General features: G+C 42.8%; 1 protein-coding gene across 3 annotated transcripts in view; it reads right to left on the bottom strand.

Annotated features, from left to right (window-relative positions):
* Window positions 1–14961, bottom strand: part of CBFB (core-binding factor subunit beta) — a 66466-nt gene that overhangs the window by 14165 nt on the left and 37340 nt on the right. For 2 of the 3 annotated variants that reach the window (XM_062176888.1, XM_062176886.1), the window contains one exon: window positions 4705–4800. In XM_062176888.1, the coding sequence (XP_062032872.1) occupies window positions 4705–4800 (96 nt within the window). Of the gene's footprint in view, window positions 1–4673; window positions 4801–14961 lie in introns of all 3 variants that reach the window. The other variant, XM_062176887.1, reaches the window with a different exon arrangement.

Genomic DNA, 14961 nt, shown 5'->3' with positions numbered 1-14961 from the left:
AAACAATCCTTATATTTTAAGGCCATGTTAACCTGCTCCAGAGACCGACCAAACATGTTCTTGGACTTGGCAAGCTCCCTTCTCCTCCATTCCTTTGCATACAATATAATGTTCCTAATGAAACTCCATGATGGGCGGGATGGGAGAGGGAGAGGGAGTGGGAGAGGGGAGGGCTGTGGGAGGGAGGGAGGTTGGGGGGAGGAAAGCCACAACAATACAAAAGTTGCACATTTATTCACATTTATTAAATTAAAAAAAAAAAAACAACAACAATATAATGTTCCTTCTGCCCACAATGTTTCCCCCAATTTGTGCAGCAGGCAAACTCACTCTACCTTCAAGTTCCTTCAAGTGTACTCTCCTGGGAACTCCCTTGCAGAGGCTGACTTAAGTGCCCCTTCCTCTACATGGTCACTGCCTTGCTTTGAGCCCCCATGATTAGGTATGGTGGCTGCTAAAGGACACTGCATTTACCTGTTTATGTATTCATTTTCCTTCAAGACTGACAGATGCCCAAAGACAGACACCACGCATTAGTATGCACTATCTACTTTTTCCTACTGGCTGTCCTATAATTCTGTATTTCAGACACGCAGAGTGGGAGTTGTTTTCTGACAATTTCCATTTGACAACTAAACGCAATGTAGAAAACACTGTGGTGAATAATCTAAGGGATATAAAAACATTCTTAAGGAAATCTCAATAAAGTGAAAGACATTTATAACCATTTCAACACACTATCCAATAAGGACTGCTATGGAAACTACACAGTAGAAGGGTTAATTGTGATTGAGATAGATTGGAGAATGGCTTGACAGTTAACATTAAAACTAGGCCTGATGAATGACTAGAAAAGCACACTGTATGTTAGGAAACAAACAGCCTGAATTAAGATTCCAAAGTGTAAGCTAACACATGCATATTATACATAGAAACCTAGACATTTTATAGACACAGAAAAGACAATGGTGTAGGAGTCCTATCTCAAGAATTACAGAAGCTTCATAGAAAACAAACATGTCATACACAGCCCTCCTGTATTCTCCAAGCTAAAAAGTGTTTTTGGGAACATCTTCAGTTACTATCAGCCCATTAGATAAATTAACTCATTCACCAAGAGATCTATCAATCATTAAAGAGACTGAATTCTAACTCATACACTGACCACTGAATAGGTCTGACTTTTAAATTCCTTCTTTAAATATACTGTAACACAGAACAAATATATAAATTGGAAATGACCATACTAGTGGCTGACACCAAGTCAGCACCACATTCTATAGAAGTATTCTCCATGTGCAGACATTTAATTTTGAAAATAACCCTTGAGACAGACACAATCATTACCCTTATTTTATGGATGAGGGAATGTAGCCGCAGAAAGATGCAGCAAGTTGTCCAAGGCAACGAACTGAGTGGCTGAGTCAGACTCAGAACTCTCAGTCTGGCTCTAGAGTCTGGGCTCTGTAAGTAACATCTTTGTACACACACACACTTAATTAACAGTGCACACATAAATACATACAGCATAAAGCTTACCATCTCAACTATTTTTAAGTATACAGTTCAGCAGTGTTAAATACATTCACATTATTCAGCTTATCTCTAGAACTTCTTTTTACCTTGCAAACTGAAACTCTATACTCACTGAACAACTGCTCTTCATCTCCCCTGAAAACTCCATTCTACTTTCTGTCTGTATGAATCTACCTTATGGACATAACATTGATTCAATGTTGGAAATTATTCCATTTAGTTGATATACTATAATTATAATTTAATGCTTTTTTGATTATGAAACATGAATATAGGTTTTATTTTTTCTCGTGTGAAATGTTCATATTACTTTTAAGTTTATAAATTTGAGTACATGATAGATATTAATGTTTAATAGCATTCTTCTTTAGACATATTAGGGTTTTTGTTTTTTTTTTTAGAAGATATTTATTTATATGAAAGGCAGAGAGACAGAGAGGGAGACAGGAGACCTTCTATCCACTGGTTCACTCTTCAAATGCCTGAAGCCGGGAGTTTGGAAATCAATCTGGATCTCCCATGTGGGTGGCAGGGACCCAATGACCATCATCTGCTGCCTTCTCAGGCGTATTAGCAGAAAGCTGGATCAGAAGTGCAGACAAGCCTACATGAAAGATCTCTGTGACTGAGATCCTAGTGGAAAGAAGGGACCATCAAAGGAGGAGGTACCTTTCTCTGAAAGGAGGAGAGAACTTCCACTTTGATTATGGCCTTGTCTACATAATGTCAGAGTTTATGGACTCAAAATACTTCCATAGCCTTGGCAGCTCATGACAAGAGCCTCGGGTGATTAGTGATGCCATAAATAAGAGTGTCAATTGTTAAATCAGTAACAGGAGTCACTGTGCACTTGCTCCCCATGTAGGATCTCTGTCCTTAATGAGTTGTACTATGAGAATTAACGGTAAACTTGTCTTCAAACAGTACTTTATACTTTGTATGTCTGTGTGGGTGCAAAGTGTTGAAATCTTTACTTAGTATAGAACTGATCTTCTGTATATAAAGATAATTAAAAATGAATCTTAATGAAGAATGGGATGGGAGAGGGAGTAGGAGGTGGGATGGTTTGGGAGTGGGGAGGTGGGAGGGTGGGTATGGGGGGAAGAATCGCTATATTCCAAAAGCTATACCTATGAAATTTATATTTATTAAATAAAAGCTTTCAAAAAACAAAAAACAAAAAGTGCAGGCAAGACTTGAACCTAGGCACTCTGACATGGGATGCACATGTCACAAGTGGTGGCTTAACCTGCTGCATCACCATGCCTGTACAAAGTATAGCTTTTAAATAATTTTTATTTCTAAATACTCTATATTAAATATTAATTTTTATATTTAAGATCTGCTTAAAGCAAGTTACAATTTTATGTAGAAAAAAATCAAACATCCACGTTCATTAAAAGACGGCAAATTTAAAAATCAAGCAAGACCACCTTCTCATAGTCTAAGTCTGAACTCAGGAGTCAAAAAACTATAAAGAAACGCAAAGAAGTGATTAATTTTTTTTCTTTTCTTTTCTTTTTTTTTTTTTTGACAGAGTGGATAGTGAGAAAGAGAAACAGAGAGAAAGGTCTTCCTTTTTGCCGTTGGTTCACCCTCCAATGGCCGCTGCGGCCAGCGCATCTCGCTGATCCACAGCCAGGAGCCAGGTGCTTCTCCTGGTCTCCCATGCGGGTGCAGGGCCCAAGGACTTGGGCCATCTTCCACTGCCTTCCCGGGCCATAGCAGAGAGCTGGCCTGGAAGAGGGGCAACCGGGATAGAATCCAGCGCCCCAACCAGGACTAGAACCCGGTGTGTCAGCGCCGCAAGGCGGAGGATTAGCCTGTTAAGACACGGCGCCGGCCAGAAGTGATTAATTTAAAAATTGGGATAGGAGTAGGAGTTTAGCCTTGTGGTAACATGCTCATGTCTCACATCAGAGTGCCTGGGTCCAATTCTGACCCTGGCTACTGTCAATGCAGACCCTGGGAGGCAGCAGTGATGGCTCAAGTAACTGGGTTCCTGCCTCACACCTGGCAGACTTGGACTGAGTTTTTGGCTCCAACCCTGGTTGTTCCAAGTATTGGGGAGGAAACCAAAGGATGAGAAACCCCAACTCTTAAATAAATAAAAAATAATTAAAAACCAGGAGGATTATTTTTGAGCAATGTGAGGTCATGATTACATATACACAGGGTGGGGGAATGCTGGGGTGGCTGTCAGAGTTTTACTTTATTTTAAAAGATTCATTCATTTATTTGAAAGGCATAGATACACAGAGAGAAGGAGAGAGAGAATGGTCTTCCATCTGTTGGTTTACTCTCCAAATGACCAAAATGGCCAGGGCTGAGCCAGGAGGAAGCCAGGAGCCAGGAGCTTCTTCTAGGTCTCTCATGTGGGTGCATGGGCCCAAGCACTTAGGACATCTGCTGCTGCTTTCCTAGGCACGTTAACAGGAAGGTGGACTGGAAGTAGAGCAGCCAGGACTTGAACCAGTGCCCATAGGGGATGCTGGCACTGCAGGTGGAGGCTTAACCTTTCTATGCCACAGTGCCAGCCCCAAAGTTGTATTTTTGAACCTGTATTATAGAGGTGTTAGCCTTATAATAATTATTAATAATTAGTGTGTACTTCTGCATCAGTATTTTACTTTACAATGAAAAGTTACCCAAAAAAGGTTAAATGAAAACAATCTGTTAATTCCATTCTCTGTGTAGTTTGAAAATTTTTTCCTCTAGTAAAGAGATTACACAGTGACTGAAAATTATACTGTTACACAAAATCAAGACACATATTCATTAAAAAATGCAAAATATTATTCCTGAAGTTTTAATAAAATTCTAAAAGTGTTTTCTATAGTAAATAAGGTAATTTTACAAATAACCTCAAAAATAATTAAGAAAAAGAGGTAAGATATTTGGAAATCTGAACTAAGAGAAAATATATCATGTACAGTAAATGATTTATTAAGACCATCAAATGAAGAACTCATGTACAAACCTTAAAATAAAGACTAAATCTCTTTATAGCAATTACATTTTATAAAATACAGAAAGTACTATTTTTTAAAAAATTAAACACAAAAATTAAACTATTTAAAAAGCATTACACACAAACATCACAAACAGAGCCTGAGAGTTTTGGGGAAAGTACTAACCAGTTACTGCCAGCAGCTGTGAAACTCTCACCTCCATTTCCTCCCGATGAGACCTGTCTCTGTCTTCAAACTCACGTGTCCTTCTCCGAGCTTCCTCGAAGGCCTGTTGTGCTAATGCATCCTCCTGCTGTCAAAATACAGGAAGTATCTATTTTAACTCAGGTTTATAATAAAAATTATAATGCTTTCTTTTTAGAAGGATGTAACAGCAGAGAATTTCTCCAAGTATCAACACCAGAAAAATTAACCTTAGAAGTACTTCTTCTTCTTCTTTTTTTTTTTTTACAGGCAGAGTGGATAGTGAGAGAGAGAGACAGAGAGAAAGGTCTTCCTTTTTGCCGTTGGTTCACCCTCCAATGGCCGCTGTGGCCAGCGCATCGCGCTGATCCGAAGCCAGGAGCCGGGTGCTTCTCCTGGTCTCCCATGCGGGTGCAGGGCCCAGGCACTTGGGCCATCCTCCACTGCCTTCCCGAGCCATAGCAGAGAGCTGGCCTGGAAGAGGGGCAACTACGATAGAATCCGGCGCCCCTACTGGGACTAGAACCCGGGGTGCCGGCGCCACAAGGCGGAGGATTAGCCTGTTAAGCCACGGCGCCAGCCCTTAGAAGTACTTCTATAGAAGATTCAGTACAGTGTACTTTTTTTTTTTACTTGACAGAGTTAGACAGTAAGAGAGGGAGAGAGGGAGAAAAGGAGAGAGGGAGAGAGTGAGAGAGAGAGAGAGAAAGGTCTCCCGTCCATTGGTTCACTCCCCAAATGGCCACTACAGCCGGCACTGTGCCGATCTGAAGCCAGGAGCCAGGTGCTTCTTCCTGGTCTCCCATGCAGGTGCAGGGCCCAAGCACGTGGGCCATCCTCCACTGCCTTCCCGGGCCACAGCAGAGAGCTGGACTAGAAGAGGAGCAACCGGGACAGAATCCGGCGTCCATATGGGATGCCGGCGTCGCAGGCGGAGGATTAACCAAGTGAGCCACGGCGTCAGCCTCGTGTACAGGGCACTTTCAAGTTTCATATTACACCTTAGTAATCATGTCCAATCACATTCTAACAATTGAAAATGCTCTTTTTTTTCCTTACTTCATCCTCTACCAAAATAAAGGTTTGATTAATTCAACATTTAAGTCATAGAATAAGAAAATAATCTGATAAATACTTCTATCACTTAGGGATAATGAAGGCTCTCTCTGACACTAAAGCACAAACTGTAAAGGGAAAACCAACAGAACTGGCTATACAAGCGTTAGGAACTTTCAGACAAACAAAAACGTGATAAAATATCATCAAGAAAAAAACCCTGTAACACGCGGGCATAACAAATCTATCATAATCCTTTCCCAATTCATGACCAAAGATCTGCACATGAAGAAAATCTACATACCTCAGGCTCAGTATGTCTAAAAAGACCACCAATTTGAATTTTCTCTTTTATCCTTTAAAAAAATTTTTATTTTAGAGGACGGCAGTGTGGCGCAGCAGATAAAGCTGCTCTCTGCAGCACTGGTATCCCATATGGTCACCGGTTGAAGTTCTGGTTATTCCATTTCTGATCCAGCTCCCTGCTAATATGCCTGGGAAAGCAGCAAATGGCCCAAGTTCTTGGGCCCCCGTACCCAAATGAAAGAAACTCCTGGCTTCAGATAGGCCCAGTTCCAGCCGTTGCGGCCATTTGAGGAGTGAACCCATGGATGGAAGATCTCTCTCTCTCAATCTAGGTATCTCTCTCTAACTCTGCCTTTCACATAATTTATTTTAAAAGTAGAAAGACAAGAGACAGAGAAAGATCTATCCACTGTTTCACTCCCCAAATGCATGTACAATATAGCTGGGGCTGGGCCAGGTGGAAGCCAGGAGTCTGGAATTCAGTTTGTAATTCAATTCAAAGCCTCCTGTATGATGGCAGGGATTCAACCAATTGAATCATCTCTTTTTGCCTCCCAGCGTACACACTAGCAGGTAGCTAGAACCAGGAGCAGAGATGTAACCTGAACCCAGGCACTCCGATGCTGGCATCCCAAGAGGTGTCTTAACTGCTACGCCAAACACAAAACACCCCCCTTGCCTTACTCTTTCTTAAGTCTCTGCTGATGGCCTCATTAATTCATTTTACTACAAACATGAACCGCCTTTGACTTTTCACTCTTTGATCATCTCCACAGGCAACAAACCTCCATTTGTCCTTCTGTTTTTTGAGTTATTCTCCCCGTTCATTCCTATACATATTTTCCCAGTTTAGACCTAGATTACTACCTAGATTAGTACCTAGATTACTGCAATTCTCCTACAGTCTCTTTCTGCTTCCATGGGTCAACCATCCCCAACTACAAAGCCATTAGAGCACATCTTCTAGGATGGCAAAATCCGACGATGGTGCCTCCAAATTATAAAAGCTCCATGTCTCCAGCACTTCTGATATGTGCCAGGTTTTCTGATTGTACACTTGAAAACACTGAAAGACCCAAACCAATGCCAGAAGTTATCAATATTTACTTTCCTAGATTCACTGAAGCAAGAGGTGACCGTATAATTCAGTTCTAGCCAACAGAAGTCCAAGTCACTCAATGAGCCTTAGACATTTCACCATTCTTTCTGTCTGGGAAATGATGCAACGCCTGTGATAAATTCTTTCTCAGTTAGTAGGATTTTATAATGCTTATAATTTTCACTGACGCAATGTCTGTAACTTAGAACTGAAAGGTATGATAAAATTCCCATTGTGGCCGGCGTCGTGGCTCAACAGGCTAATCCTCCGCCTAGTGGCGCCAGCACACCGGGTTCTAGTCCTGGTCGGGGCGCCAGATTCTGTCCCGGTTGCCCCTCTTCCAGGCCAGCTCTCTGCTATGGCCCGGGAAGGCAGTGGAAGATGGCCCAAGTGCTTGGGCCCTGCACCCCACGGGAGACCAGGATAAGTACCTGGCTCCTGCCTTCAGATCAGCGCGGTGCGCCGGCCGCAGCGTGCCGGCCACGGCAGCCATTGGAGGGTGAACCAACAGCAAAGAAAGACCTTTCTCTCTGTTTCTCTCTCTCTCACTGTCCACTCTGCCTGTCAAAAAAAAATAAATAAATAAATAAAAATTCCCATTGTGATAAAGCACTTACCAGCCTTATGACCCAGAGCAAATTATTTCATTTTTCTAAGCCTCAGTAAATTCACATGTAAAATGGGAATAGTAACACTTCATAAGATTGTTGTAATGATTAAATAATGCATTTAAAAATGCTTAAGCACACTACCTGAGAGCATTAAGTACTAGCTGTTATTTACAGGTATATATAAAATTCATACTTGACTAAACATCATTACACAAACCTACTGTATTCTCAGAATTATACAAACCAGAGGTACCTGCAAAAGAATGCGCTTCTCAACTCCCAAGGGCTTTCTATTATTTAGTTAGGTATCAACGGGACATATCTGCTGATGCCCCTTCTGTCCCATGCGTACATTCACTCTGTTTTTAAAAAATATATTTTCATTTATTTGAAAGGCAGAGTGAAAGAGACACAGAGAGAGAGACCTTCCCATCTGATGGTTTACTCCACAAACTCCCTCAACAGCCAGGGCTGTTGTAGCTAAGAACTCCATCTGGGTCTCTTATGTGGGTAGCAGGGGCCCAAGCAGTGGAGCTATCATCTGCTGCCACCCAGGATGCATTAGCAGGAAGCTGGATTGGAAGTGGAGACGCCAGGACTTGAAATAGCAACTCCAACATGGGATGCAGGCATTGCGAGAGCAGCTTAATTCACTGTGCAAAAATGCCCACCCTCTCACTTTATCCCGTAAATATGTATCTGTCCCTTAGTAAGCTAGGTGCCACCCATACAATACGAGGGAAGAAACACTGCTTTTCCTAATGGAGCCTCTAGTCTAGCAGGACAGGTAGACAAAATAAAATTAACAAATCAATGTAAAATTCAGCTGTGACTAAGTGCTACAGAGGATGACATGACACCATATAACGTGAGATGTGATCTAATTCCTTAAGGAAGTTAATTAGCCAGAATATGCAGTCTGGCAATAGTTATGGATGGGTTTTTCTTTCATTAATAGATTAAAAAGCACTATTACAGTAAAATAAGCCAGGAGAGATGGAGCCCTCTATTTTCTAGTTCCAACTTCTGTTTTTTCTACTAATGTGTGTGATATATGTGCAGTGAATAGAGTTTGTACTTCAACAAATGGGAAAGATAAATGGTGACTACCAGTGTGATCCTGAACCTTTCCTGTCGCAACACAAGTAACACCTCTCTCTGCAGGACAGCATAAAGGCCACTTGCTGACAAAACTCAACCACGAAGTGGGCTCAAATGGCTAAGGACAACAAACTCTACCCAGCCTTAGGTGACGGTGGGAGATGTTCCCACCACTTGTCATCCTAGTATCTTATTCCATGGTCTATATCACAACCTGCACAAAGTAGCCAGGTTGGGTCCTCATAAAACATGGTCAGAGGGGTCGGCACCGTGGCTCATTTGGTTAATCCTCTGCCTGCAGCGCCGGCATCCCATGTGGGCGCCGGTTCTAGTCCCGGTTGCTCCTCTTCCAGTCCAGCTCTCTGCTGTAGCCCGGGAAGGCAGTGGAGGATGGCCCGAGTGCTTTGGCCCCTGGGAGACCAGGAAGAAGCACCTGGCTCCTGGCTTCGGATTGGCACAGTGCTGGCTGTAGTGGCCATTTGGGGAGTGAACCAACGGAAGGAAGACCTTTCTCTCTGTCTATAACTCTACCTGTCAAAAAACAAACAAACAAACAAACAAAAACAACCATGGTTGGATGTATGTGAAACACATGGGGAAACGAAGGCTTAGCAGTTTGCTCACAGATTTACAGATGATCACTCCTGTTGCGGTGACTTTGTCTTAACTGTATCACCCAAATCTACATGACTTTTATTTATTTTAGATTGGTAACATCTTTCTACAGCAAAACATTTAAAGTTCATAATTAATGAAAAATTAAGAATCAAATTCACTTGCAAGTAAGCGGGTGATGCATGTAATGTGCATAAAATGAGGCATTTACTAGTCTCAGTGGGGACCAGGATATCACCATTCACATGAACACCAAAACCGCTCAATTCTGCTGAAGAAGCATCACCACCTCCAACAACCTGACACATGCAGCTGCAAATGGTACATTTAACACATCACTAGGCAGAATACAACTTTGCATCTAAATAAAATGACTTAACCCAATTAATTTCACCCATATTTGTGTGCATATACAGAAAGCAAAGCTGTTTACATGCTGGTTTCAGTGACAGAAAAACGTTGCAAATAGCTGAAGAACACCAGTGACTTCAGATACTTCAAACAGAAAATCCATAAGTCCAATTATGGTTTGATTTTTCTAATCTTCTGAAAGAATATTCCACTGAATATGAAACACCTTCTGTGATTGTCAATGTCAAGTCATTTAGAAAAACAAAAATGGAGCAGGTGTTTAGCCTAGAGGTCTCCTGACCCCACATCCAATATCAGAGTGCCTGGTTCCGACTCCTAGTTGGGCTCCTGATTCCAGTTTCCTGCTAATGCAAACCCTGGGAGACAGAGGGGATGGCTCAAACAGTCATCCATATGGGAGACCTGGACTGAGTTCCTGGATTCCAGCTTTGGTCTCCTGGCCACTGTAGGCATTTGAGGGGGAGAACCAGCAGATGGTAGGTCTGTCTCTCAAAGAAATAAAAAAAATTTCAATAGAAGTACAATGAAGATAATATGATTGGCTCTTATATGGACCCACAGCAAAGCCAAGAACTTTTACAATGATGTTATCTTTTTTGGTAGATCAGTCTTCATCATTACATTTTGTTCAAAATTAGTTGCTTGCCAACTGTACATTTTAAGCTACATTTACTTCTGTTAATCAAATTTGTGGCCCTTTTTATCATCAAAATATTAGACTGCAAACTGATTAAAATATTCAGTTTTTCAAGCTTATGGAGTACTATAATTACTGAAAACCAAGAGTATAAAGAATGCATTGAAATGTATACTTACAAAGGAAAAAATAAAAAGATGAAAATACAACCAGTTAATTTGTTTCTATAACTGTACTCAGAAATATCTTTTGTTTGAAGAACTTTCAAAACTATTTATTGGGTCGGCCCTGTTGAATAACAGGTAAAGCCACTGCCTGCAGGGCTGGCATCCCATATGGGCGCCGGTTTGAGTCCCAGCTACTCCACTTCCCATCCAGCTCTCTGCTATGGCCTGGGAAAGCACTAGAGGATAGCCCAAGTGCTTGGCCCCTGTATCCGTGTGGGAGACCCAGAAGAAGCTCTTGGCTCCTGGCTTTGGATCAGCACAGTTCTGGCCATTGCAGCCAGTTGGGGAGTGAACCAGCAGATGGAAGACTCTCTTTCTCTCTGCCTCTCCTTCTTTCTCTGTGCAACTCTTTCAAATAAATAAATAAGTCTTTACAAAAAATAACTTTATTCATTACACATACAAAAAGTACTTCTTCCTAGTCTCCCATGCAGGTACAGGGGCCCAAGCACTTGGGCCATCTTCTACTGCATTCCCAGGCCACAGCAGAGAGCTAGATCAGAAATAGAGCAGCTGGGACTTGAATTAGTGCCCATATGGGATATTGGCACTGCCAGCAGCAGCTTCATCTGCTATGCCACAGCGCTGGCCCCTAGAATCTTTCTTGCCAGGAGACAGGTGCTTCTTCCTGGTCTCCCATGTGGGTACAGGGGCCCAAGCACTTGGGCCATCCTCCACTGCCTTCCCACGCCACAGCAGAGAGCTGGACTGGAAGAGGAGCAACCAGGACTAGAACTCGGCACCCACATGGGATGCTGGCGCCGCAGGCAGAGGATTAACCAAGTGAGCCAAAGCGCCAGCCCTAGAATCTTTCTTTTTCAAGATTAATTAATTTATTTGAAAAGTAAAATTAGACAGAGAGAGAGAGAGAGAGAGAGAGAGATCTTCCATCTGCTGGTTCACCCCCAAATGGCCGCAAAAACCAGGGCTAGGCCAGACCAAAGCCAGGAGTCAGGAGCTTCTTCTGGGTCTCACATGTAGGTGCAGGGGCCCAGAGACTGGAGCCATCTCCTCTGATTTTCTAGGCATATTAGCAGAGAATGGGATAGGAAGTGCAGCAGCCAGGACTGAAACCAGAGCCATATGGGATGCCAGTACTGCAGGTTATGGCACCACAGCACTGGCCTCATGGGAAGAGTTTTCTTTTTTCTTAAGATTTTTATTTATTTATTTGAGAGGTAAAGCCACAGAGAGAGGGAGAGACAGGGAGAAACGTCTTCCATCCACGGGTTCACTCCCCAAATGGCCGCAATGGTTGGAGCTGGGTCTATCCGAAGCCAGGAGCTTCTTCCAGGTCTCCCACATGGATGCAGGGCCCCAAGGACTTCAGCCATACTCCACTGCTTTCCCAGACCATTAGCACAGAGATGGATCAGAAAAGGAGACAGGACACGACCCAGCGCCAGGACTGGCTTTGGCCTGGGCCAGCCTCAGCCACTGCGGCCATTTGGAAAGTAAACCAGTGAGGCCGGCGCCACAGCTCACTTGGCTAATCCTCCGCCTGCGGTGCCAGTACCCCAGGTTCTAGTCCTGGTTGGGGTGCCAGATTCTGTCCTGGTCACTCCTCTTCCAGGCCAGCTCTCTGCTGTGGCCCGAAAGGCAGTGGAGGACGGCCCAAGTCCTTGGGCCCTGCACCCGCATGGGAGACCAGGAGGAAGAAACTGGCTCCTGGCTTCGGATCGGCACAGCGCACTGGCCATAGTGGCCATTGTGGGATGAACCAACGGAAGGAAGACCTTTCTCTCTCTAATTCTGTCAAAAAAAAAAAAAAAAAAAAAAGTAAATCAGTGGATGGACTCTGCTTTTAAAATAAATAAATAAATCTTTTTAAAAAAAGAATTTTTATGTAAAGAAAAAAATAAGAGCATATTGAAAAAAAAATACACAACCTTCAGAGAAATACAAGAAAAATAATAGATATAAATATAGGTAAGAAACTAATAAAGTACATGAATAAGCATCAAGACTAACCACTCTGCTTATTATCTTAATGTTTAGATTAATATAAAGATGTATTTAAAATTTTGCCTTTAATGTACACAAACGTTATTTTAAGTGTCTTAGAAAATCTTATTTTTAGGCCGGCACCGTGGCTTAATAGGCTAATCCTCCGCCTTGCGGCGCTGGCACACCGGGTTCTAGTCCCGGTCGGGGCACTGGATTCTGTCCCGGTTGCCCCTCTTCCAGGCCAGCTCTCTGCTATGGCCCGGGAAGGCAGTGGAGGATGGCCCAAGTGCTTGGGCCCTGCACCCCATGGGAGACCAGGAGAAGCACCTGGCTCCTGGCTTCGGATCAGCGCGATGCGCTGGCCGCAGCGGCCATTGGAGGGTGAACCAACGGCAAAAAGGATGACTTTTCTCTGTCTCTCTCTCTCTCACTATCCACTCTGCCTGTAAAAAAAAAAAAAAAAATCTTATTTTTGAATGAAACTATTCTTCTAGGACTAGCTATATAATAAAACAATTTGTAGGTCAGTAACTGTGAAGGTCAAAATATTACATGATTTTAGTTTTTTCTTTTTTCTTTCTTTTTTTTTTTTGATTTTAGTTTTTTCAACACCACCTTTTACTCCAGAGATGTTTCGAGGCAATAATACGATCACTCAAATTCTACATTAAATTACAGTCAACTACTGGTCTCCAAAGGAGACTGATTTTAGAACTTACCAGGGATGTCAGAATCTGTGGATACTCAAGTACCTTTTATAAAATGACACAATATTTGCATAACTCATACACATCCTCCTGTATACTTTAAATCACCTCTACATTACTTATAATATACAATAGAAACACTATATAAATAGTTGTTTAGGGAACAACAAGGAAAAAATTCTGTAGATGCTCAGCATATATAATTTTATTTCTAATATTTTCAAAATGTGGTCAGCTGAACCCACAGATATAGAAGTACAACTATATACTGTGTCATCACTGATATAACATTAACTATGAGTTCAGGTAAATTTAAAAAACCTTTTGGTTCATTCTGCAGTTACTTCTGCCTGTGTGATCAGCAGAGAGACAGACGTGTTGGGACACAAAGTGGGGATGCCAGCCAAGCTCACTCCCTAGAGATGAGGCCCATTCCAGCATAAGTAACTCCAATGAAAGCGGATTGAGATTCATGTTCCTCAAAATTATACATTACTACACGAGAAAGACATTAGTATCTCTTGAGAACAATAGAAACCATAAATATAAAATGTTCAAGTGCACACAATAATAAAATCAAGAGTCTTCATTTCAGAATTGTACTGCATGCCAGGTACTATATGCTATCTCAATCACCCACAATTTTTTGGCTAACATTCTTTTTATTTTATTTTTTTATTTGACAGGTAGAGTTATAGACAGAGAGAGAGAGAGAGAGAGAGAGAGAAAGGTCTTCCTTCCGTTGGCTTACCCTACAAATGGCTGCTACGGCCAGCGCTGCACTGATCTGAAGCCAGGAGCCAGGCGCCTCCTCCCAGTCTCCCATGCGGGTGCAGGGGCCCAAGCACTTGGACCATCCTCCACTGCCCTCCTGGGCCACAGCAGAGAGCTGGACTGGAGGAGGAGCAACTGGGACCAGAACCCAGCACCCACATGGGATGCCGGCACTGCAGGCAGAGGATTAACCAAGTGAGCCATGGTGCCGGCCCAGCTAACATTCTTTTTTAAAAATTTTACTTAGAAGGCCCATGCTGTGGCATAGCAGGTTAAGTCACGGCTTGCAGCACTGGCATCCCATATGGGAGCCAATTTGAGTCCTGGCTGCTCCACTTACAATGCAGGTCCCTGCTAATGCTCTGGGAAAGCAATGGAAGATGGCCCAAGTTTCTGGGCTCCTCCTCCCACGTGGGAGACCTGGAAGAGACCCACTGATTCACTCCTCAAATGTCCCCAACACCCTGGGCCAGGCCAAAAATAGGTTTTCCAGGATCTTGGAATTCCAGCTGAGTCTCCCACATAGGTGGCAGGGACTCAAGCATTTGAACCATCATCTGTTGTCTCTCAGGGTATGCATTAACAGAAGCCGGATAGAAAGCAGAGCTGGGACTTAATCCCAGGCACTCTGATGAGAGATGTGGGAGTCCCAAGTGGCATCTCAACTGCTACACCAAATGCCCAAACCTGTAAGTAGGATTAACCCTGTTTTATGAAGGAGAAATCTGAGGCTCAGAGATGTTATAACTTGCCAGCATCACACAGGTGGTTCCAGTCTCCTTAGGCTGCCATATAAAATACCACACACTGGGTGGCTT

The sequence above is a fragment of the Lepus europaeus genome, chromosome 19 (assembly GCF_033115175.1).
Source record: "Lepus europaeus isolate LE1 chromosome 19, mLepTim1.pri, whole genome shotgun sequence".
Taxonomy (NCBI): domain Eukaryota; kingdom Metazoa; phylum Chordata; class Mammalia; order Lagomorpha; family Leporidae; genus Lepus; species Lepus europaeus.
The sequence above is the reverse complement of the archived record's forward strand: the minus strand, read 5'-3'. Positions and strand labels throughout refer to the sequence as shown.